Source organism: Stegostoma tigrinum, chromosome 11 (assembly GCF_030684315.1).
Source record: "Stegostoma tigrinum isolate sSteTig4 chromosome 11, sSteTig4.hap1, whole genome shotgun sequence".
NCBI classification, from domain to species: Eukaryota; Metazoa; Chordata; class Chondrichthyes; order Orectolobiformes; family Stegostomatidae; genus Stegostoma; species Stegostoma tigrinum.
This window is the reverse complement of record NC_081364.1, coordinates 58,711,734-58,737,793: the sequence shown is the minus strand read 5'-3', so window position 1 is coordinate 58,737,793 and position 26,060 is coordinate 58,711,734. Positions and strand designations below refer to the sequence as shown.

At 42.4% G+C, this 26,060-nt stretch overlaps 1 protein-coding gene across 2 annotated transcripts in view; it reads right to left on the bottom strand.

Annotated features, from left to right (window-relative positions):
* Nucleotides 1–26,060, bottom strand: part of sumf1 (sulfatase modifying factor 1) — a 175,387-nt gene that overhangs the window by 104,515 nt on the left and 44,812 nt on the right. For both annotated transcript variants that reach the window (XM_059649972.1, XM_059649973.1), the window contains exons 4-5: nucleotides 20,505–20,587; nucleotides 15,555–15,677 (exon numbers count right to left, since the gene is read on the bottom strand). In XM_059649972.1, the coding sequence (XP_059505955.1) occupies nucleotides 15,555–15,677; nucleotides 20,505–20,587 (206 nt within the window). The remainder of the gene's footprint in view (nucleotides 1–15,554; nucleotides 15,678–20,504; nucleotides 20,588–26,060) is intronic.

Here is a 26,060-nt window from a genome sequence, read left to right as displayed (position 1 = left end):
ATGCAAGCTTGAAGTACAGCACCTTATCCTACCACTCACCACTTTACAGCCTTTTGATTCGACATTAAGTTTAACAATATTAGATTATACCCTCTGCCTCCATTTTAGCCTTTTTGTGCTGTTTTGGTTTTGTCTAATTTTCTTTCTTTAGGTTTTTACGATGTAGTCAGACAGCTGTTATATACCCATTCACACCTCATCAGAGCACATCTGTAGTTTCCTTTCTCCCTTTTGTTTTTGTGCCACAAAATTTTTGTCATTCTATCTCTCCTTTCCACCACCCTGTCACAGACTTTTCCTTTCCTAATTCCACACTCATTCCTGGCTTCACTTACTCAAACGTTATTACATTTCTAATTTTGCTTAATTCTGCTCAAGCACCATCACAACCCGTGTTTCTTTCCACGGATGCTGACTGAACTGCAGAGTATTTCCATCATTTTCTGTTTTATTTTACATGTCCAGAATTTGTAGCACTTTTATTTCGTCCATTTACGGTGATATGTCTTCCTCTATTAGTGCTCCCAATGTCCAGCAGAGTCTTACATCCCTGCACAGAGCACCTTCTACCATGCTTTCACAGGTCTCTATATAAAGACCATCTTTACAGATGACTCCAGAAACGCGCATTTTCTAATTTTAATTCTGAATAAGGCCAATCTTGAAAGACTGAAAGCAAAGAAACAAATGTTTTGGAAAAGCCCAGACACCATGTTTAATTTCCAAACTGCTGCCATTCTTTTGAACGACAAGGTTTGAGGTAACCTAAAGTCAACTTCTCATTAGGTCAACTGCGGTAACACAAATTATCTGACAACCCAAATTTTCCAAGTATGGAATCTAATCAGTGTAACTTTATTTCAATCGCCGATGCAAAGTACTTCACATTTTAAGTATTAAAATAATGACCAAGTCATCAGGAGTCTTACTGATCCAATCTTACAATCCAAATTCATAAAATAAAAAGTTGACTTTCACTCACATGTCATTTGTGCTATCCCAGGAGTGTAGAATGGGGCCAATTCTGTGGAGGTTTGCTGCCAGAAGCTCTCAGAAACTGAGCCCTTTAGATTGATAACGGATATCTGAAGCGTGCAGAATGTTTGAGACTGTGTGAACACTTGCACATGCAATGAATTGAGAAGATTGTCAGCCACAGCTCACTACATAGTACTTTTGCCTCTCCGGGTGGAGGGTCGTAGTTTTGAACCCCGCTTCAGATGTACACATTGAAAAATCCAGGTGGATCCTTCAGTGCAATACTGAGGGAGTGCTGAGCTGTTGAAGATGCCATGCTTTGGATGGGATGCTAAACCCAGGCCCTAAGTGGCCTTTCAGCTTAATTAAGCCAATCACCTGACACTAGTGCAGGAATGTTCAAAATCCACATATAATCTCAGTCAGTAAAGCAGATCACCTAGCTCAGATACTTTTTTACAGTGGTATGCTGAATGACAGGCTGCACTAGCAGGCCTGAAATATGTGATTCATAAAGAGCAAGGATTTTGTTTGGGTTAAAAATGGAAAGTTGATTTATTTTGATTTGTGTCAAGGCAACATTCGACAAGCTGCCATATCCTACTGTGTGTGAGACAACTGTATTTGGTGAAACATATATTCCCACTTGATGTAAACTGCTAACTAAATGCAGATATTCAAAGGAGAAACAACATTGTGGCTTCACAACAGGAAAAGGAGGGGTTGAAAGGTTGGCTGTTTTAGTCATCCTGTATGACATGAAGTTGGAATGCGTCAAGAGTAATAACATTGCACTGTATATTGTTTCTGTGGAAAACTATCACGATAATTCGCCCACTATAATTGTATCTTCATAAGGTACACAAACACCCACAATGTGCATTAAAATAAACGAATGCAATCAAAGGTAACAAAGGGCCACTGCAAGAAATGTTTTTTGAGTAGCCAAGTGTGTTGTGGAAAATCTCAGGTGTGAGAATCTAAGTTAGGAGTGAAGTGCTTGATGTGTTGTTTATGATATACAGAAAACTTGGCTAGAAGACTGTATGCTTTGGCATACAGCTCTGTGTAGGCAAAGTGTACATTATGTATACGACAAAACAACATGAATTCATGTGGTGCCTTTAAAGTGCGGCAGTCACATTCCCAAGCTGCTTCACAGGAACATTACCAGAAAAAATGTGAACCTAAGCTACTTAAAGAATTATTAGAACTGATGACATAAAACTTGGTCAACATGACAGGAGCAGAAACAGGGAGGTTAAGGCAGATAGGGTTAGGAAGTGAATTCAGAGCTTCAGGCTCCAAATGGCTGAAACTAAGGCCAGGAATAAAAACCAGACATAATAGTTGCCAGAGGGTTGCATTTTATATAGGACAAAGGGCCTTTAGGGAAATAATGTGTATGTATCTGCAATTGTCCCTATATGTTTTGTAGAACTTAGTCTCCAGTTGTCTCAGCAATTCCTGCCTCTGGAAAAAGACCTTGTTCCTTCAGGTCCACGTGATAGTCAGTGTGCAGTGGGTGCCTCATGTTAAAAGATCCCATCCACAGGCATCTTCCACCCTCTCAATGTGAAATTTGGGACATCAGGACCCTCATGGAAAACCCCTCCAGAGAAAGACCCAAGGGTCACGCCACTGTCATTGACCAGGAACTCCAGAATCAAGACATTGAGTGAGACAACGTGGACAGAGGAAGGTGGCAGACATGGCAACTGGAAGAATCAATTTGAGTAACAACATCAACTCAAAACATTTCACCACTTTTCAGCTCACCTTAACCCAGAAGCTATGCATGTCAGTCATCTGTGTGTCTGCACCACCCCACCCCTACACCTCCTGAAAAGCACTAAATAAGGTCACATAAGATTCTGCTCCAGCTTTAATTTGACATTGTCCCAAGTCCCAAAAGGAGACAATTTCATTCTCTTTGGTGATTTCAATGTCACAGTTGGGAGGGACAGAAACCTCGAGAAAGGCGTGATTGGCAAGGAAACCATTGGGAAGGCAAGCACCAATGGAGTTGTCTTCCTGATGAAATGTCTAGAGCATGGTCAAGACCTTACAACATCACGCTTGCTCTGAACATTGGCACTTACCTCGCTACATTATTGCTTGAATGAGGGGCTGTGAGGGTCATTGCATACCTACGCAAGGCAGGAGCTGACTGCTGCCCAAACTGATCTACTATCTCCCTCTATCTGCACCAAAACCAAAACCTCCAGCATTGAGGTGACTGGTTGCTGTCAGGCAGCTGTGTTGGGACACCACTTTTTTTTCTTTATTCATTCATGGGATGAGGGTGTTGCTGACCAGGCAGTACTTATTGCCCAGAGGGCAGGTAAGAGTCAACCACATTGCTGAGAGTCTGGAGTCACATGTAGACCAGACCAGGTAAGGATGACAGTGTCCTTCCCGAAAGACCTCAGTGAATCAGATGGGTTTTTCCAACAATTGGCAATGAATTTATGGTCATCATTAGGCTCTTAATTCCAGATAGTTATTGAAATCAAATCCTTCCGTTTGCTGTGACGCGATTTGAGCCCTGGTCCCCAGAACATTATCTGGATCTCTGGGTTAACAGACCAGCCATCATACCATTAGACCTTTGCCTGCCCTACATCCCCATGCATCTTCTGTGTGCCTAATCCAAGACTTCCAAAACAAACCAATTACTCCAAACTCCACTTTGGCAAGGGGTTACCAGGAGGGCAGAGAAAATTCCTCAGGTACATGGAATCATAGAATCACTACAGTGTCCCTGGCCAATCCACCTAATCTGTACATCTTTGGACTGTGCTTTAAACTGCTTGTTCACACTGGTTGGTACTGACAGCTTGCAGGTTTGGTCACTGTCACTAGCAGTTGCTCTGTGCTGAATCAGACAAGTCAGTGGTGCAACATGCATGTGGCTGAAACCCACACAGACACAGGAAGAATGTGCAAACTCCACACAAACAGTTGCCTGATGGTGGTATTGAACTCAGGTCCCTAGCACTGTGAGGCAGCAGCGCTAACCACTGAGCCACCGTGTTGCCTGAAAAGACATCCTCAAAGCCTTCCTGAAATGATGTAATTTAGTTACTGGTTCACGGGAATCTACTGCTCAAGCTACAGCCCAGGCACCTGCGCAGGTGCCAACCATCTTGATGACTTCTGAAGTGCCCATGTGAAGGCCAAATGCAAACAGCAGAAGTGGTGTACAAAACTCCAAACATCCCATTCACTTGGCTCTCCAAACACAATGTGCAGATACAGCATTGAACTGGTTAGTGTCCTTTAATCTTAAGCAACTACGCAATTGTGGAATCACAACAATCACATGACAGCACGCTGCAGTCTTGGGTTTTATTTAATATGGTATCTAGTGTGATGGATCTGCTTATTCAGTGAAAAGGTTTAGCTGAGAAGTAGGCAGGCCACAAGAGTGGAAAAGATAACAATATTTGGTGATAAGTGCCTTACATCTCCAGTTAGGGAAGGGACACTCAGAGGTCAGGAAGCTGCACCACAATCTCTCCAAATCATGTCATAACTGTCCAGTTAAGCATACTTCCAAGGGTGTTGAAAATATTAAAATAGTTAGCGCTATTTTATTCAATGATGTAAAGCAGATTAAGGTTGTAAACCACAGCATGCTGTACCACGTACTTGTCTGAATCAGCACACAGCAACTGTTGGGAATGGCTTCTGTGCTACAATATGGACAACTGTCACCAGGCGAAATAGAGTATGAGACAGTACACTAGTGACAGAAGCTGCAAGCTTTCAGTACCAGCCAGTGTGAATAAGCCGCCTAAACAGCAGTTTATTGAGACTAGCCATAAAGAAATGTGGGCTCTGGGCTGATAATCACTTGATTTGCTAAAACTGACCAAACCGCAATGTGAACTTTAACTTGGGAAATTAAGAGTTCCTCTGAGGAGGCCAATGGGCCAATCCTGAACTACTTTACCTGTGGTCCAAAGGATTCTACGGCTAAATTAAACATCTCTCTAATTTGGAGACGGAAACAGAATAAAAAGGAAGAGCAGAAATAGAGTTATACAGCACAGAAACAGACCTTTGGTCCAACTCATCCATGGCAACCAGACACCCCAATCTGAATTAACCCCAAATGCCATTTGGCCCATATCCTTCTAAGCCTTTCCTACTTAGGTACTCATCCAGAAGCTGAAGTAAATGACAGTAGGAATAAGTGCACTAGTGGCTGACATCAGAAATGTGTTAAAAGGTGTCCTGGTCTAACCTAATGATCAAAAGCTTGGCAATATTCAGTACATTAAGCTAAGCCATTACAAATGGACAATTTAATGGGGTTCATGAGGAGCGAAACAGATGACACACTGAACAGCAACTATCTATCAGACTGTGACATTTCTTCATTATGTGATGCCTGTTGGGGGCAAGAATTGTGCTGTAAAAATAATTTTGTTAAAATGACAAAGATGGTCTCAGAGCAAAGAGCTGCAAAGAGATAATTTCCCTGTTAATAAGGCTGCAATTATGACAAATCCAGCAGGAATTTTGTAACTGGTTTAATGTCTCTAAATCTCAGTTAACACTTTCCTGCCTACCTCAGTGAGAAAACACTTCATCAGCCTGACCTAGAAAGTCTCAATTAGTAGTTTTAAATAAACAGACGAATGTTATTTTAAAAGAATGCATTTATGATAACGTTGGGTGAGAAAAAAAAGAGAGGTGCAGAAAACAGTATTTTGGGGTTGAAAAGAGCAGAGGGCAGAATGGAACAGAGACAATACGCCAGATTGTGCTCTTCCCAGTCAGGATCATTCTGTGTTAAGAGGGCAGCGAGACTGATATGTAGAGATAAAGAGGGCAAGAGGGAAATGGAAGAGAGAGGAAGGAAGCAGTCAAGTGAATCCAAAAAAAAAGACAGCTTCAGGGTAAAGACACACAAACATCGCGGGATGGAAAAACTGACAAAGGGGTAGGGTTGACTGGAGAGGTACTCTCATTCAATCAGAAGAAAAAATAATGATGCCTTAAAAAGCAGAATTTGGAACACTAAGATAGAAAGAATGAAGGAAAGACAGACAACTTGACAATCAAACAAACACCAAGAAAAAGGTGCAGGGTACCACGCAACAGCACTGCGATAGCAGCAAGGATAGCAGAAGCAAATGATGAAAATAAACATTCGCAACACATGGACAGAAAAAATCAGGCACAGCAATACATATATTTATTGACACTCAAAGATCAAGACGCATACAAAGAAACATGAAAATGACTGGGGGAATGGCATAAGGATAGGGTGACCAGACTTTCTAAAATCAAAATCGGGACACATTGAAAACCCACGGGAAAGCAAGGCTCCACAACAATTGACGTTTGGTTGTCCTGAGTCAGGGAGAGAAGCTGTTGGCAGTCAGTGGTCATGTGAAGATCCCTCCTGGAATGCGTCCAGCCAAAGCTGGCAACATTACTCTGCAGATCATTTAAAAGCTGTCATCACCAATTAGCTATCAGTGCCACAAAGGCAGCGACAATTCCCTCAGAGATGCCAAGCAGGCACTGGGAGGTAGGGGAACAGTCTGTCACTAGCACTGCAACGTAACAGGCTATTTACTACAAGGAGGATAAAATTCCATACAGATTCTGAACCCCCCCCGGGCTCTGTCAGATAAAACAATGGAAAATTGTGAAAACCAGGATGCTTGAACAATTTTTAGGAAGTTGCTGGAAAGCCAGGACATTTAATGAGAAGGAGAGATGTCTGGTCATTAAGTCATGCAATCATAATCATGGAGGACTACAGCGCAGAAAGAAGACCCTTTGGCTTGAGTCTGTGCTGGTCAAAAATAACCACCTAACTATTCGAATCCCATTTTCCAGCACTTGTCCATAGCTTTGTATGCCTTGATATTATAAGTGCATATCTAAATAATTTAAAATGTTAGGAGGGTTTCTACCACCCTTACCAGTGAGTTCGAGATTCCCATCACCCTCTGGGTGAAACCAGTTTTCCTCACACCTCCTCTAAACCTCCTGTCCCAAGTAAATCTACAAACTCAGGTCATTGACACCTTCACCACAGGGAAAACTTCCTTCCTGTCTACCCTATTAACGTACTCATAATTTTATACTTCTCAATCATGTCTCCCGCCTAATCTTCTCTGCTCCAAGGAAAGCAGTCCAATCTGTCAAACCTCTCTTCATAAGTAGAAGTCTCCAGCCCAGGCAACATCTTGGTAAATCCCTTCTGCACCCTCTCCACTGTTATCACAGCGTCCTGTAATGTGGATTCCATACAATATTTGAGCTGTGGCCTAACCAATGTTTTAACAGTTTTAGCATCACCTCCCTACTCTTAAATTCTGTGCCTCGGTTAATAAAGGCAAGTATCCCATGTGCCTTTTTAACCCCTTCATCAACCTGTCCTGCTAAACTAAGGGGCCGGCAGACATGCACACCGACGTCCCTCTGATCCTCAGTGCTCTCCAGGGTCCTACTGCTCATTATGAATTCCCTTGTCTTGTCTGTCATGCAGAAATTCATTACCTCACACTTATCTAGACTGAATTCCATCTGCCACTTCTCGGACCAGCCTATCTTTATCCTCCTGTAACCTAAGGCTATCCTCCTCAATAATCACCACTCTACCAGTTTTTGTATCATCTGTGAACTTACTGACCAACCCTCCTATGATCAAGTATAAATCATTTATATATAACACAAGAAGCAAGGGTCCCAACACTGATCCCTGCAGAACCTCGCAGGACAGAGGCTTCCAGTCACAAAAACACCCCGAACCATCACCTTCTGCTTCTTGCCAATTATCCAAGTCTAGATCCAAAGAGGCAAATTTCCATGGTTCCTTTGTTATCCATCTCCACTGCGTTTTTCATCTTGAACATTTGCATAAGACCACACTGATCACTGATTTGAGCCTCACTTAAATTACTACAAATACCTATAGTAGAAAGCCGCAAAAGTAAAAGAACAATTTTTAAAAATTACGTCAAGCCACTGGAGACGTCCTGAAGGTGGACTGTGACAAAGCATCACTCTAACTATTCTGAACAGCAGATGTGGATTTTGGCAAAGGAGCAAAATGGTGAAAATGTTTGATGCAGTGAGTTGCAACAAGCACAAATCCACAGCCCGAAAAGGCATGTGTGTAATTTTCCAACACAGAATTGGATAAATAGCTGAAGAAGGGGTAAAGTACAAAGCTACGGGGGATTGGGACAAATGGATCGTTTTCACAGAACTGGCATGGGTGTGATGAACAGCCTCGATCTGTGCTGCATGATTTGTTTAGGGGTGAATAGTCCACAAGATAACGCTAGCCTTGTGGAAATGTCGACATTTTCACTTTTCGTCTGCTGAGTGGTGCAGTACTGACTGATTGTAAACACAAAAGAAAACCAACAGCCTAACCAGGCACCCACTCCTGCTGAGGTGGCAATGAGTCTTCTGTTCCCTTCAAAGAATACATGAGCAATTACGTCTTCTTCTGTGACCTCTTGCCAGAGCAACAAAACTACTATCTAGCCATGTGCCTCCCCCGCGTCATACAGAAGGGTGTGAAACAACTGTGGAGTCGGGAACTGGAACAACAATGTCTAGATTCAGCAGTGATCCACTTATGGAATGCACTTTTATATACACTACCTACACGAGGTTGTGGAATTTAAAATCATCTAGGATTACTTAATTCATTCATGGGATGTGGGGAATTGCTGGATGAGCCAATATTGGTTAGTTACCCTGGAGGTGGCGGTGAGCTCCCTTCATGAACCACTGCAATTAACTAGTGCAGGTATACCCTCAGGGCTGGTAAGGTGATGCTCCAGGATTTTGACCCATCTAAACCACAGAAGCTGGTTGATTAAGTATATTCTGTGTTGTGAAGACATTCTTAATCAGAAAGGAGATCAAGAGGTTATATGGAAAAAGCAGGAAATGTGGAGTTTGGGGGTTATCAGATTAGCCATGATCTCACTGAAGAGCAGAGCAGACTGAGTAATCTACTTCTGCTCTACATCTTATAATAGTAAAGGGAGGGTGACATATTTCCAAGTCAGGACAATGAGTTGCTCAGGGAAGAATGTGCAGATAGCGGCACTCCAACTTATGTGCCGTCCTTGCCCTTCTGGATGTGCGCTTGTAAAGTGTTGTTTCAGGAACCTTGTGAACTTCTCCTGTGCTTCTTAGAGCTGGTACACACTGCTGCCAGTGGACAGTGCTGAAGGAAGTGAATGCTTATGAATGTGGCATTCATTTGGTCCAAACCGTCGACATTCTCTGATGTCATCTAATCCTATAAAAATTAATCAATTATGTATCAAGTACCATCTGAGCTCTAGTTTGGTTGCTTACTGAATATGGTACTTGAAGAGATCGTCATACTGAGAAGGTTCTGCATATTGTTGGGTAATTCAATCCAAAATAATCTGAAATCTTTCAGATAAATACATGTTATGGAGAGTCCTTGTTCATTTAACGAAAGGAGCTTTGAAATAAGATCATACAGCATTATAACCTTGGTCATAAAGACTGTCCCTTCTTTATCAAAGTGTAAAATATGCAGAGATGGACAGTGTTTTCACTCCAAACTGAGATGCACCACACTTTCTCAGCAGCTTCTAGAGAATGCCATCACAGTAAATGCTGATCTGAAACTGTGAAATCAGTACAAATCCCATCATTGCTAGTCTCCAAAATACAAACCAAAAAAATCATCCACTGCTCAGGTTTGTTCTAATGTTAAATCATAATATATATATATATATACACACACACACACATGCCCATGTTACATATACAAGACCACTGGATTAAAGTTAGCTGGGCTACACTGAATTAATAATAATGTCTTTTTGGACTGAACTTCTAATTCATCTGAAAATGTATTACAAAGAAAAACATTTTAAAGAATGTTGGATGCGATTTTTCTGGTGATATGTCTTTTCCTCCACTGGTATTATTGGACCTCCTGCCGAAGTGAAGGGAGCTGACCCTTACTTACAAAGATGGTTTATAAAGGAAAGTGTCACTGGGCAATGTTAAGACCATCTTAACTTGACAGCTTGCAGCATTGTAGATCTTCCTCAGCTTAGTCTATTTCTGAAGTAAGTTATAAAAACAAAAACGTAGAACTCTCAAGAGACTTACCCTGACCCTGACCATAACTGAATAAAAACTCAGTGGAAACTGGCTTTGACTGTTATCCTGGACGATCATTTGCACTGACAAGAATCCCCCAGCATATTAGTTTGTCACTGACCTTACTTCACACAGTGAAAAGATTGGATTACAACAGACAGATGATATTCAGGATGGAGGAGTTTTGTTCACTTTCTCTGTTACACTATATATAGTTAGGCACTGTGGGCACATTTTCACACACAATGTGGTTATTGGAGTAATCAGCAACATATCACTGGATGGTGTATCAGACCATACCTTGAAGCACCGGTTAAAGCACATCTTTGGGAGCAATATGAAAGAGCTTATACTTTTGGCTCAGTCTTTGAAATGTCTGACTGGGAGCCCTTATTTATTAACACAAAGCATATAAACAGTTTTTAGACAAACACTGACATCATTTGCTTTTAGCAGAAGCATAAATTGGACATGTATTGGAGAGGAATGCGGCTCCTGTCTCTGTATCATTCAAAACACAATCTACACATCCCTCTCTCTCGAGTGCTCTGCCTCATTTCCTTTCTCCTTATCCCTGCAATGTTTCCTCTTTCAAATGTTTATCTAACACAACTTTCAGTACTATTGATGAACCTCCATTTGCCATCTAGCCCCACTGCGGAGTTGGGATGAAAGCAAGAAGGACTGATTTTCACCCGTCGAGAACAGCCACAGATCTGTTTTGTATTTGACGGAAAAGCATAGGCATTGCTGACAGACATGTCACAACCTGGACAAATAAATCTTTGACAAGTCTTGAATAAATTCACTGCAAGGCCTGGAAGAGCAAATTTAGCACTAGAAGGGCTAATTATTATCAGATGCCTAAAAGAAAGCAACAAGCTCTGCACAAGTTCCCCCAATCAACACTAACTGATTACCCCAAGTTGGCAGATTGTGATTAGGGGAGTGCTGCAATAATGAAGAAGTACAGAGTTAGTATTGAGATTTGTTGATGACACAAAGTAATGTGAGAGTATAATCGGTGAGGAGGACAAAGGGGCTGAAAGGGGATTATAGACAGGTTAAGGGAGCAGACAGAGCCCAGCCATGATCTTACGAAATGACAGAGCAGGCTGCCAATCAGGTTCATTCTACTGAGAGCATGAAGTACAAAGCTGGAAGGCAAGAAAACTTTGGTGTGTCAAACAGAAGATCCAGGAGCAAGCATGCACTGGGAAAGAGATAATAAACCATTGAAAAATGGCCTATTAATCAAAGGGAGAGATCAAACAGAAGCAGTCCAGGGCAAGTTGGGAGGCATGGTAGAGGAAAAGTTTAATAAAGTTAAGAAATATTTGACAAATTAAGAACACCACCAGGAGCTGAAGCCCATATGACTGGATAGTCTTAGGGGCCATAAACAAATTAGATGACAAGTTAATAAAAGATGCCAAGCAATATGAATTATAAAGCTAGAGACAATTTGGACTGGACACAGAGATGCCATAATAGATGAGAAGCAGCCCTATCACATTGACGGACATGCACCCAAAAGGTATTCCTTGAAGACACTTCAGGCTAAAGCAAAGGTAGGTTTAAGGAAGACTGAAGAATCAAGATAGAGCAGTAGATTCAGTGACGGCAGCAATTCTGATTTTGTTTTTGGCTTAGTAAGCGACAAATGTTTTGGAGTGGAGATCAGTTGATATTAAAGTTGCATTTCTGCATGGAGATTCATTCAAAAGGTAAGAGTTTGTTCACCCTTCAAAGGAGGCACCAAATGCAGTGGGGATGCACAAAGTTAAATAAAAGTCCACATTGCCGAAATGATGTCTCCCGAGTTTGGATCTTCTCAGTAAGATCCATCTTAATAAAACAGGAGCTACAGGTGGCAAGAAACTGTGGTTAAGGCCATAACAAAGCAGCCACGACGACTAACGGAGCTGGCCCTGAAGATCAAATAATGTACTCCTGCTTCTATTTCTTTTGATATTAACTTATGCTTAAAAGCAACAACTTTAACCCAATGAATAGTTAAGTTAGACGCTAAGGCAAGAGGCTTGGCCAGTAGTTCATTGTCCTTTATAACTCTGTGTGGAACAGCTTCAAACTTTTGGCTCATTTAAGGGGCTATATAACAACTATTTTTAATCTAATTTTTGACAATTTACAGAATAGTGCAAGTAACTATCATGGGGGAACATTCAGCTCAAGTGTAGCTGTGGAAGAAACAACGACACAAACTGAGTGACAGCTTTAGACTGTCACTGGAAGCGGTTTTGTGAGGTACTGTTCCTACCTGCAGGGTAACCTATAAAGCATCAGTTGAGAGAAAATAACTTAAAAGGCAAAAAGGACTCTCTTTAATAATAAAGGAAACAAAGGAAGGAGGTGGAGGATGAGAAGGTTTGCTTTTGAAGGTTGCAACATTATTAATTAAATTCATATCAAGCACATAAAAGAGAATGAGTTCATTTGCAATGCGCAGATGAAAATCACACTTGGAGCCAGCTAATTTACTCACTTTCTGAAAAAAAGGGTGCACTGTTCTGCTATGACTAAATCAAAATAAAAACCTTGGCTGTATTCCCCTGCTCCCACCACGATTCCCACCCCCAACCCCCCAACACACACACACACACACACACACACACACACACACACACACACACACACACACACACACACACACAGGCTTTCAATGCGCTGTTTTCCCAGATCAAAGGCCAAGTCTGTTTGCCAAATTTGTCTTCTATTGCTTATTTGTCAATATATGACTGCAGTTTGATAAATTAATCTTATGTACTGAGAGATTAATAGTGATAACTACATAGAATTCTCCTGCCAATGATAACCTCCTCATGTTGTGAGTACGTCTGTTCTCAGTGGGATATAATACCACAAGTTTCATCAGCTCCCACTTTCTCATGCTGACTGAAGTAACCTCAGATAGCAAGTGTCCACAGACTATTTTCATTCTGGGAGCACCATGTTATTCTGACCAAAACAGAACAAATTTAGTCAAAGATGACTTCAGGACTGATGTGAATGTGTTTTCAATTCATGCAGAAGGCTGAGAAACATTTGCAATGGACACCCAGGTTTGATAATGGACGTAGAAATGTTAGAACAACTGAAGAAGTTAACTGGATGCTGTAATAAATGAATCTTGGGTGTCAACTAATTACTGAACCAAGACAAGCTCCATTGTCTTGCCCGTCCTGTAATCATACGTTTGCATGCACTCCAACTGAACTCAAGGTACTATGGCCAAGTGTTGCATTCCTGATGGTATTTCAGATAGGATCACCTGCTTCATCAGTACACAACTGCATTAATCATGATGAAAATAAAATTTTCTATTTACCATATCAGACACTGATTCAAGAGGTCATAGAATCATACAGTTGTACAAGGAAACAGACCCTTCTGTCCAACTCAGCCATGCCACTCAGATATCCTAAATTAATTTAGTCCCATTTACCAGCATGTGGCCCATATCCGTGTAAATCATTCCTATTCATATAGCCATCTGGATGCCTTTTAAATGTTATAATTGTACCTTCTGGCAGCTCAATCTATACACACAATACACTCTGCATGAAAAAAGTTGCCCCTTAGGTTCCTTTTAAATTACTTCCCTCTCATCTTACACCTATGCCCTCTAGATTTGGACTCACCCACCCTGGGAAAAAGGCCTTGGCTGTTCAACCTATCCATGGCCCCTCATGATTTTATAAACCTCTATAAGGTCACCACTCAGCCTCTAACACTCCAGGGAAAATAGCCCCAGCCTATTCAGCCTCCCTTACAGCTCAAACCCTCCAACTCTGGCAACATCCTTATAAATCTTTTCAGAACCCTTTCAAGTTTTACAACAGCTTTGTTATAGAAGTATTGGATACTGCAAAGTGTCTTGCGCATTGTCAGGTCAGGTTTCACATAATCAGTGAAGTTTGGTAATTTTGCCCTCAAACTTCTACCATGCAACTGAATGTGAGTGGATATTTGCCAGCGAATACTGTCTTTAGACCTGCTGATATGGCAGAGATTTGAGTGCAGCATCGAGTAGTGGAGGTTGTTTTCCAAACCATAACATGAAGCCCACTCTGCTATTCAATAAACATGACTGATCCTCTATTTCAACTCAACACTCCTGCTCTCTTCACATACCTCCGGGCACTTTTAGCCTATATCTATTTCCTTCATGTATGTAATCAGTGGCTTGGCGTCCCAGTCTTCCGTGGTAGAGAATTCCACAGATTCACCACCCTCTGAGTGAAGAGAATTTCTGTTATCTCAGCCCGAAATTGCCTATCCTTGTCCTGAGACCATGACCTCTTGTTCTGTATCCCTCCATCCCACATCTTTACAATGAGTCAATCCAGCGCTGTCAGCATTCAGTGTGTTTCAATCTCATTCTTTCAAACTCCAGTGGATAGAGGCCCAGTCCACTCAATCGGTTCCCGTAAGAGAAACCTGCTGTTCCAGGAAGGAATCTCATGAGTTCTTTTCAGGATGGTGTAGACTGTATGGCTCTCACTGCAAGAAGTTTTGTCATCCAAATTTCATGTTCTCGCCACAATAACCTATGCTTTCCTTGCACTTAAAAAAAATCATAAGGTGAGAAACTTAGTGATAAAGCAAGCATTAATTGCTCATCCTTAATTTCCTTTGAGAGTGCTACCCTGCACTGAACTCAAAAAATTTGAAACATTCTGTGAAAAGGCAAAGATGGTGGTTTGAAATCTCCATTCATGACTTTAAACATTCGAAAAGTTTCCCTGATTTTGATTTTCTTTATTCATTTGTGGCATGTGGATATTGCTGTCTGGGTCAGCACTTCTTACCCATCCCTAGTTGTCCATGAGAAGGTGGCGGTGAGCTGCCCTCTTGAGCTGCTGCAGTCCTCCTGCTGTGGGTTGACCCACAATGACATTACGGAGGGGCAATTCCAGGTTTTTGACCCAATGACAGTGAAGTACATATTTCCAAGTCAGGATGGTGCATGGCCTGGAGGTGAACTTGAAGGTGGCGGTGTTCCCATGTATCTACTGCCCTTGTTCTTCTAGATGGAAGTGGTCACGGGTTTGGAAGTTGCTGTCTGAGAATCTTTGGTGAATTGCAATAGTGCATATTGGAGACACACAGTTCTGCTACTGAACATTGGTGGTGGAGGGATTGGGATGCAATGCCAATCGAGCGGGCTGCTTTGTTCAGAATGGTAACAAGCTTCTCCCGAAAAGCTTAGCGGCTCACGAAATATAAATCAACAGTTCAAGCCAAAAAGGTCCTGCATTCCTATTTCCCAATTCAAGCTTGGAATATTAGGCTCCTCGAAATGACTTTAAATTACACCGGCTTTGTTTGATTTCTTTCTCTTTTGCGTTACAGGCTGTAAAATGATATCAAATGAACCAAGATGTATTTGAAATGGGCTTTTGTTCTATAGTTACCTGTTCTCAAGTCCCCCTCTGCATGCATATTCCCATTCAGCTTCTGTGGGCAGCCTTTTCCCTGCCCAGGTACAGTACGCCACTGCATTGTTCCAAGAGACATGTACAACTGGATGATCCATCCTGAAATGTAACAAAACACACTATGACCGAGAATCACACGCAGTATTTCACCACAAGAGTTACAACTTCCATGCGTGACTACTACTACCATCAGTCAGGCCACTGCGAAACAGTTGGTCCTCAGACACAATCAATCTTAATTCAGGTACAGCAGTGGCTATAACAAAAGCAAAGTGCTGGAGGGCTCAGCAGGCATGGCAGCAGCTGTGGAGCGAAAAGCAGAGTTAAAGTTACGAGTCCAGTGACCATTCATCAGAAACTAAAAGCAGCCTGGAAATGGGTGGTATTTATGCTGGTGAAGAGGGTGGGGGACTGAGTCAAATAGATGGACGAGAGACAGGGAGATGGAGACAAAGGGAAGCAGGGATTGTTTACAGTAAGCTAGGGAAAAAGTAAAAGCTGCATAGGTGATAACAGGAACGGTGGATAGCTGAATATGCGTTTGCTGTGCTGGAAGCAACCCAAGTAGAACAGGACATGGGGCCGTAGGGGTGGGATTCGGATCCGGAGGGAGCTGTTCACACTCCGAAATTGTTAAATGCAATGTTGAGTCCTGAGGGCTGTAAGGTAGTTAGGGGAAGATAAGGTGTTGTTCCTCCAGCTTGAGCCGACTCTCACTGGGACAGTGCAGCACACCTGAGACAGAAATGTCGGCATGGGAACATGGGGGTGTGTTGGAATGGCAAGCAACTGGAATTTCGGGGTCATTTTTACAGATAGAGCAGAGGGTTCCACAAAGCTATCATCTAGTCTGCATTTTGTCTTCCCATTGTGCAGGAGTCCGCATTGTGAGCAGCAAATACTGTAGACATGATAGAATGAAGTGCACATAAATCGCTGCTTCACCTGGAAGGTGGACCTGGCGCCTTGCTTACTCAGGAGGGAGGAGGTAAACTAGACAAGTGTTACACCTTCTGCGATCACATGAGAAGGTGCTGTGGGGGTGTGGGGTAGTGTTGGAGCTGGAGGAGGAGCGGACCAGGGTGTCCTAGAGGGACTGATCCTTGCAGAATCCCGATAAAGTAAGGGAAGGGAATTTGTTTCTGGTGGTGGCACCCTGCTGGAGGTGACAGAAATAGGGGCAGATGATCCTTTGGGTGTGGAAGTGGTTGGGATGGAAAATTGAGGATCAAGGCCTGGTCAAATGTTTAACCTCCTTGCTACGTGCAGTTCAAAGCCTGATCATAAGAATACTTGGATTAATCTATCAGGAAGTTGACATCAAACCATTAAACAACTACAACTACACTAGAACCTGAATTTCGATAAGATTGTATTAATTATGTTTCTACAAGTGATCACACATGACTAAATCAGAAACAGAGACATGGACATTAACAACCACAAAGAAAACTATGATTAAATAATGAGAATGGCTCTACTGAGATGGAGTTTCTCTTAACCAGTGATACATTAATCATCACGAACTTCACGTTTGTAAATAAACTCATACAGATCTCAATATTTTACATACATCGTTGGAAGATATCCAAAACACTGTTTATGGGATTTCCGACAATTATTACTGCCTTCAAGGTAGAAAGACACTTAACCCTAATACATGTGTCCTGCTGCGCAGGAAATAAATAACCCATGGGGCACTAGCCAAATGACGACACAGTCAGCCATTAGTGATTTTGATGCAGTCAAAAGGCAGAAAATCTACAAACAAAAACCAAGAAATGAAGACAGACATGTTGTTTGACAGTCCAGATTTTCCATTCCAACCAGCAATGAAATGCTGTGCATCTGCACTCATTTTACAAGAGTTCGGTTGTACACCAAGTGTAGGTGAAGACTACAACAGTGCTCTCAAGCATTTGGAATCTTTTGTACCACACTATAGACACAGCCAAGACCACAACATGCTGCCCTCAAACGCTTTCTGTTTCTGAGGAGCTTGATGGTTTGTGATGTTTCCGCGAGTTCGTTTTTTTTTATTTAAAAAATTCTGAAACTACAGGCTTTCTTCTCGTTATATTCTTTGATTCCACCTAGTGTGTGAACACTAGTTCGTTCGTAGTTAATGCACACCAAAGTCCAATATGCTAACATCATCCAGTATAAATACCTGGTTCAAGTGAGAGCTCGAAATAGATAAGAATCCTCATTGATATACAGTGTGAACCTCAAAACAGAAAGGCGATTCATCGCTGAGGTTTTCTGACAGACAGCCAATATCCTAATCATAGAATCCCCACAGTGTGGAGGCAGGTTATTTGGCCCATCAAACCCACAATGACTCTCTGAAGAGCATCTCACCCAGACTTACTCTTTCCCTATATACCTGAGGACTGGAGAGAGGCAAATGTAATTCCTCTCTTCAAGAAAGGAAATAGGGAAATCCCCAGCAATTACAGGCCAGTAAGTCTTACGTCTGTCGTCTGCAAGGTGTCAGAAAGGATTCTGAGGGATAGGATTTATGACCATCTGGAAGAGCATGGCTTGATTAAATGCAGTCAACACGGCTTTGTGAGGGGCAGGTCATTCCTCACAAACCTTATCGAGTTCTTTGAGGATGTGACTAGAAAAATTGATGAGGGTCGAGCTGTGGATGTGGTGTATATGGACTTTAGCAAGGCATTTGATAAGGTTCCCTATGGTAGGCTCATTCAGAAGGTCAGGAGGAATGGGATACAGAGGAACTTAGCTGTCTGGATACAGAACTGGCTGGCCAACAGAAGACAGCGAGTGGTAGTAGAAGGAAAATATTCTGCCTGGAAGTCAGTGGTGAATGGTGTTCCACAGGGCTCTGTCCTTGGGCCTCTACTGTTTGTAATTTTTATTAATGACTTCGATGAGGGGATTGAAGGATGGGTCAGCAAGTTTGCAGATGACACGAAGGTTGGAGGTGTCGTTGACAGTATAGAGGGCTGTTGTAGGCTGCAGCGGGACATTGACAGGATGCAGAGATGGGCTGAGAGGTGGCAGATGGAGTTCAACCTGGATAAATGAGAGGTGATGCATTTTGGAAGGTCGAATTTGAAAGCTGAGTACAGGATTAAGGATAGGATTCTTGGCAGTGTGGAGGAACAGAGGATCTTGGTGTGCAGATACATAGATCCCTTAAAATGGCCACCCAAGTGGACAGGGTTGTTAAGAAAGCATGTGGTGTTTTGGCTTTCATTAACAGGGGGATTGAGTTTAAGAGTCGTGAGATCTTGTTGCAGCTCTATAAAACTTTGGTTAGACCGCACTTGGAATACTGCGTCCAGTTCTGGTCGCCCTATTATAGGGAAGATGTGGATGCTTTGGAGAGGGTTCAGAGGAGGTTTACCAGGATGCTGCCTGGACTGGAGGGCTTATCTTATGAAGAGAGGTTGACTGAGCTCAGACTTTTTTCATTGGAGAAAAGGAGGAGGAGAGGGGTAGGGAGGGGTATTGAGGTATATAAGATAATGAGAGGCATAGATAGAGTTGATAGCCAGAGACTATTTCCCAGGGCAGAAATGGCTAACATGAGGGGTCATAGTTTTAAGCTGGTTGGAGGAAAGTATAGAGGGGATGTCAGAGGCGGGTTCTTTACACAGAGAGTTGTGAGAGCATGGAATGCGTTGCCAGCAGCAGTTTTGGAAGCAAGGTCATTGGGGACATTTAAGAGACTGCTGGACATGCATATGGTCACAAAAATTTGAGGGTGCATACATGAGGATCAATGGTCGGCACAACATCGTGGGCTGAAGAGCCTGTTCTGTGCTGTACTGTTCGATGTTCTATGTTCTAATCCTGCACTTCCCATGGCTAACCCACCCAGCCTGCACATCTCTGGCTAGTGGGCAACTTAGCATGACCAAACCACCTAACATGCACATCTTTGGAGTGTGGGAGGAAACCAGAGCACCCGGAGGAAACCTACCCAGACAAAAGGAGAATGTCTTGCACAGTCATCCAAGGACGGAATCGGACCTGGGTCCCAGGCATTGTGAGGCAGCAGTGTGAACCACTGAACCATTGTGCTGCCCTCCTCAAAGTGTACATTGTTTCAGCATCTCATTGTAAAAAGCATTCAATGATTAAACGAACTTCCCTACACAAATTTGCCAAGTGCCTGTTTGAATCTATGGTTTCCAGAACAATTCCTTGGCAAGCTCTTCAAGCATTCTACAGGATTCTGATACATTTCCAATTCCATTGTGGCCTCTGCAACTTTTGGATTTTTGACAATTTCTTTACTGGGTTGCAAAATACCTATCCAAAATCAACAAAAATAATTGATGCGTACTCCCATGCTCTTGTGTACTGCAGGACTCCTGATGATACTGCGTGTCATTATTAAAAAGAACGTTTGTAAAACAGAAGCACATGGAATAACTAACTCAGAATAGTGCACTGCCACAACTTGTTAAATCATTTTCAAAGTCATGCACTCTCGCCCCTTCCTGAGTAGAGGTGACAGAAGTGTAAATAACGCACACGGCCTGTAAAATGTGGGCTGAACTCACATCCAAGTACGCTTAGCCCCAGCCTAGTTTTAAAAACAACACTTATACGTTGGAGTTTTTATGTTTTTCCACTGCCACCAGGTGTCTGGTTGAACATGGAATATTATGATTGAAAACAAATGTTTGAGAACTGATAGTAAATTGATTTTCATACCAACTTCCGAACCAAGCAGAAAATGAAACATGGAGAAGTATCATGTCCCGAGAAGAGCTTGGCCAAAAGGCAACAGTAAAAGACATTAGTGAACTGAAAATGTGGTCTAAAACTCCCCCTTCAAGCATTTCTCCACTGTGTTTTCAAATTGTATTGTGTTTTCAACGTAAAAAAGTTGGTGAGGAAAACAACATTTCAGGCTCAAGGAACGGATTGTACTTCTGTCGTTACCTCTCAGTAATGTTGGAGTCAGGACCTTCTGGATGTTTCCAATTGGCTTCTTTAACAGGGAGCCACCAAGGGGCTGCTGCAACCTAGAACGAGAGAGAACCAACAAGACACAGCTTGTGGTTAGAGTTACACAGCCCAGTTAAATCAGATCGTCTCGAATGATTCAAAAACCCACCCAAAAATGCCAAGAAAATATCTGAGCATTTTTTGTATGACTATCTGCTTGCCTTTCTCTACAGGAAGAAGCATTTGCTTCAGAAACCCTCCAGCAAGATGTAAACGGTACACGCAGAGTTTTGAAGAATGAGAGGTGAAAGAGGAGACTGAGGGGATTCGACTGGTTGGATGCTAACCAAATATTCTCCCTTGTGGTGGGATCTAAAATAAGGGCCACAATTTCCAAAAATAGGGACCAGCGATTTAGGACAGGGATGAGGAGAAATTTGTTCTTCCAGAGGCTTTGAACCTTTGAAATTCTCTATCCCAGATTGTGGTTGGGACTCGGGCTTTGGAAATACTCAGGGCTGGGTTAGACTAATTTTTAGGCCTCATGTGGGTAAGGGGTTGAGGGACAGGCAGCAATGGACTAAAAGCTACCACCGGGTCAGCCATGATCAGAGAGAATGGTGAAACAGACTTGAAGGGCCAAGTGGCCAACCCCACTCCTACTTCCTAGGTGAAATTAAACAAAGAACTGTGGATGTTGAAGGTCTGAAACAGAAACAAAATGACGTCCATAGATCCTGCCAAGGTGCCGAGTTTCTCCAGCCATTTCTATTGCTGCTCCTTGTTTCCGATGTTCTTGTTTCCTTTTACAGTTTCTGAAGGTAGAATTTGCTGCAATTAACTAGATATTTTTCTGAAAATATTTGCCTAATTTCGTGTAGGTTGCGTGGCACTATGTACTCTCTGGTCATTGTCAATCTAAGTTTGAATCCAATTTTGATGATTAGTAAGGTGCATTATAGTTCGGTCCTGTGTATAACAAGTTGAGAGTAATTCAGACACTGCTTTCCTTCTACTCAGGATGAAGAAAAATACTTGGTAAGTGTTTTAGCTCTATTTGAAAACACAGTTTTAAATAACTTCAGGATGAAATGAAGACTTGAGCTCATGTATGGAACTCAACCAGAAGAATTCACAACGCATTTTGGTCCAACCTAGTCCATTGCAAGAAATATCAAAAGACGATGAGACAGATAAAAGAGAAGGCAGATGGAGAAGGATCTGAGGAAAGGGGAATTTAAAAAAATTAAATTTGTTGGCAGTCGGAAGAATAGCTTTGAATGCTTACTGTAGAAAAAGAAAATACTCATCATGTGGACTATTTAAATAAACAGAACTGTTTTCAATGTTGAGAAATAGAAGGTCCTGCATTTGTATCACACAGAGTGAATTTAGAGCCCCAAAAGCAAGAATAGTTAAAGTCTTTTCACAAATTATACATAAAATACAGGAACTACTTATTGTCGAAGTGAGGAGCATTATCCTTTTAACACAATGTTCAATAAACTTATCTTGACTTCTACTAGTCTGCTAATTTAAATCCTTTGCTCCATTTTCCCCTGCCTTCAGAAGCAATGGCACAATATAGACACTCGGTCTCTAAATGCAACTGGAATCAAACTTCATCACCGTTAGTAATGCTAGCATTTGTCTGCCATGTTACGTCATATAAAACTTTGGTTAGACCGCACTTGGAATACTACGTCCAGTTCTGGGTGCCCTATTATAGGAAAGATGTGGATGCTTTGGAGAGGGTTCAGAGGAGGTTTACCAGGATGCTGCCTGGACTGGAGGGCTTATCTTATGAAGAGAGGTTGACTGAGCTCGGTCTCTTTTCATTGGAGAAAAGGAGGAGGAGAGGGGACCTAATTGAGGTATACAAGATAATGAGAGGCATAGATAGAGTTGATAGCCAGAGACTATTTCCCAGGGCAGAAATGGCTAGCACGAGGGGTCATAGTTTTAAGCTGGTTGGTGGAAAGTATCGAGGGGATGTCAGAGGCAGGTTCTTTACGCAGAGAGTTGTGAGAGCATGGAATGCGTTGCCAGCAGCAGTTGTGGAAGCAAGGTCATTGGGGTCATTTAAGAGACTGCTGGACATGTATATGGTCACAGAAATTTGAGGGTGCATACATGAGGATCAATGGTCGGCACAACATTGTGGGCTGAAGGGCCTGTTCTGTGCTGTACTGTTCTATGTTCTACAGAGTCATACAAGCATGGAAACAGGCCCTTCAGTCCAACCAGTCCGTGCTGAACATAATCATAAACTAAATTAGCCCCGCCTGACCCATATCTCTCCAAACCTTTACTATTCATGTACTTATCCAAATGTCTTTTAAATGCTGTAAACTGTGCCCCTTTCCACCACTTCCTCAGGAAGTTCATTCCACATGTGAACCACCCTCTGTTTGCCCCTCAATCTTTTTTAAATCTCTCTCCTCTCATCTTGAAAATGTGCCCCCTTAGCTTTGAAATCCCTGATTCTCAGGGAAAAAATGCCTACCACTAGCCTATCCTATACCCATCTTGATTTTATAAATCTCTATAAGGTCACCTCTCAACTTCCTATACTGCAGTGAAAAAAGTCCCAGCCTATCCAGCCTTTCCTTATAACTCAAACCTTCCACGCCTGGCAACATCCTGGTAAATCTCTTCCGAACCCTCTCCAGCTTAATAATATCCTTCCTGTAACTGGGCGGAGAGAAATATCCAAGGAGGAATGTTGGTCAGGACATGGAAACATTTGTGCAATGTGAATAGGGGCTGACCAAATGGTTACGTCATGTCTACCTGGTATGTCCACATGCCCTTGCAAAGACTGTACAATAACACTATTGGACCTCTTTGGTGCTATGCTGAAGCATCAGATTACATCCTTCACTCAGGTAACGAACAAAACTGAAACTCTAGATTCAGCAGTTCTGCAGGCGAACTTGCTTCATAGAAGAATAGGATACCCCCATCAGGGTTGCCGCTGGAACATAGTAGTCTCACTGACCTGACATTTTTTTTTGGAGTGTTGGGGGCATCTCCTCACTGGAAAGGTGGAGCATTCCATTGATCCTGTCAAGTCCCACCTCTCCCTCACGCTGTTGAGTCTCCAACATTCCAGTGACAACCAAACACATCAGGACTGCAACACCCCGGAAGGTTTCAGGCTGTAAAAGTATTCTGTTCTTTGATCTCCATCAGAGGCACTTGCCAGTTCAGCAGCAGCTTCATCACTGCACTACCTAATGTCTTTAGTTGATGACCGGAATGTGGGACACCCACTCTGCATTCCTCCTTTCGGTGTGTTTATAAGTTCTGTCTCCCATTCAGAGTGGTGCAAATATTTTGCATTGTAGACATGCTTGATGCTTATAAAGCCATACCATTGTTTCCTTTCCTTCTCCCTTATGATTTTTGCAGGCCTGAGTAACAGAGGGGCAGCTTGATGAGCCCTTTGGAATGGGTCAGGCAGAACAGTCAACAACAAGAGCTCTCCATGTCACAAACATCACACACTTGGTCTTCACTCTAAATGAGACAGAGACTGGGTCAGGATGGTCAAGTCTATTTCCCCGCAAGCTCCAGGAATTAAGTGCTGTTTTTGCTCCTGGACACTGTTGTGAGGACTTAAGGAAAGGCAATGGCCTGATGGCATTATTGCTGGACTGTTAATGCAAAGACCCAGATATTGTTCTGGGGACCTGGATTCAAATCCTGCCAAGGCAATTGGTGGAATTTGAATTCAATAACAAAAAAAAATCTGGAATTAGGAGTGTAATATGGCCATAGATCAATTGTCAGGAAAACTCCATCTGGTTCACTAATATCCTTTAGGGAAAGAAACTGCCATCTTTACCCAATCAGGCTGACGTGTGACTCCAGACCCACAGCAATGTGGTTGACTCATAGCTGCCCTCTGGGCAATTAGCGATGGGCAATTAATGCTGGACTAGACAAGGACACCCTCATCCTATGAATGAATTTAGAAAAAAATCACAGACAAAAAGACCTGACGGTAATGAGGTGTGCCTTTTCCATTTCCTTCAAATACTTTCATTTATAGTTAGTTATTAACCAGAACGTTTTGCAGGCAGATGGACTGAATGGAGTGATTGGACACCTGCAACATGGTAGGGTTCCCTTTCTCTTCACCTTCTACCGCACTAGCCTCTGGGAACACTATCTTGCATTTCTGTCACCTCCAGCAAATGGATCTTCCTTTTCTCTCCCAGCACTCCACAGGACACAATTCCCTGTAAGATGCCCAGACTTTTGTCTACTCTTTAATCGTCCCCAGCATCATTCCCCTGCCAGTTGCGCCTTGCCATGCAAATGCAGGAGACGTAATCTTGTTACTTTATCACCTTGCTATCCTTACTATGCAGGGCCCGAGTGGAGCAGCAATATAAGTGTACTTCTTCCAATTTTACATACTTGTTTGCTAGTGACATTGCAATTCCCGTCTATGTTAAAGAGACCAAACTAAGGTCGGATAATATCATCTTTCAACCCCACAGGTATATTACCGAACTTCTGGTAACCCCACCTTCCTCTACAACACTTAAATGAAGTTCAGTGCAAGCTTGAAGAACAGCACCTCAATAATTGATAAGGTATGTCATACTTCAAGACTCACCATTGAATATCACCATTTAAGGTCATTGGCCATTTCTCAGTTTTGCTACCTTTCTCTTTGATGGTTTTAAGCACATTTTTCTTTCTTTTTGCTGCCAGACAGCGCTAATATAAGGTTAAGATGTGGGAGAATTGCAGCTCATGGAGGATGGCGTTGTATCGCTCAAGAGTGACAGAGTGTAACCCCCTTAAAAGACCCAAACACTCCTGTTCATTCCCATCCACAAAGATTCCACAAGCGGGATCTTGCGCTTCCTAAAGCACAGCACCTAGTACAGAAGCAGCAAAGGCAAGCTGATTTTTCATATTTAGAGTACTGTGGCAAGCCCTGATCACCATACTTTTGGTAAAGTATGAAAAGGGTGCAGAGGAGATTTAGCAGAATACTTTCATGGATGAGGAAACTTAGTTCTGGGGTTAGGTGATTTTGTTGGAAAAAATCAAGGCGAGATGATAGAGGTTTATTTGACAATGATTTAGATTAGGTTTATAATAGAAATATTTTTCCCCCCATTAGCTGATGGTACAAAGACTAGGGGGCACGGATTATGTTTTGGGCAAGAGGTGAAGAGGTGCGCACTGGAGAATATTTTAAAATGCACTTAGTGGTCATGACCTTAAACTGGCTGCCCGCCTGGGCAGTGGAAACAGAAACAGGGATTTCTAACAGATACTAGATGGTACTGGATGGAAATAAAATGGCAGGGCTATGGGGTAGTGTGGGGGCATGGGACTGACTTGGTTTCTCCATTGAGATCCAAAATGGTTTCCTTCTGTGCCCCAAAGCATAAGCCCAGCTGTCCATCATTCTTTTATTTACATCTCCTTTCGTAACACACTGTTTCTCCACTGCTTTCAATTCTATTTGAGCTTGTACTACCAACCATTAGAAATAGGAACAGGAATAGTCTGTTCAGCCCT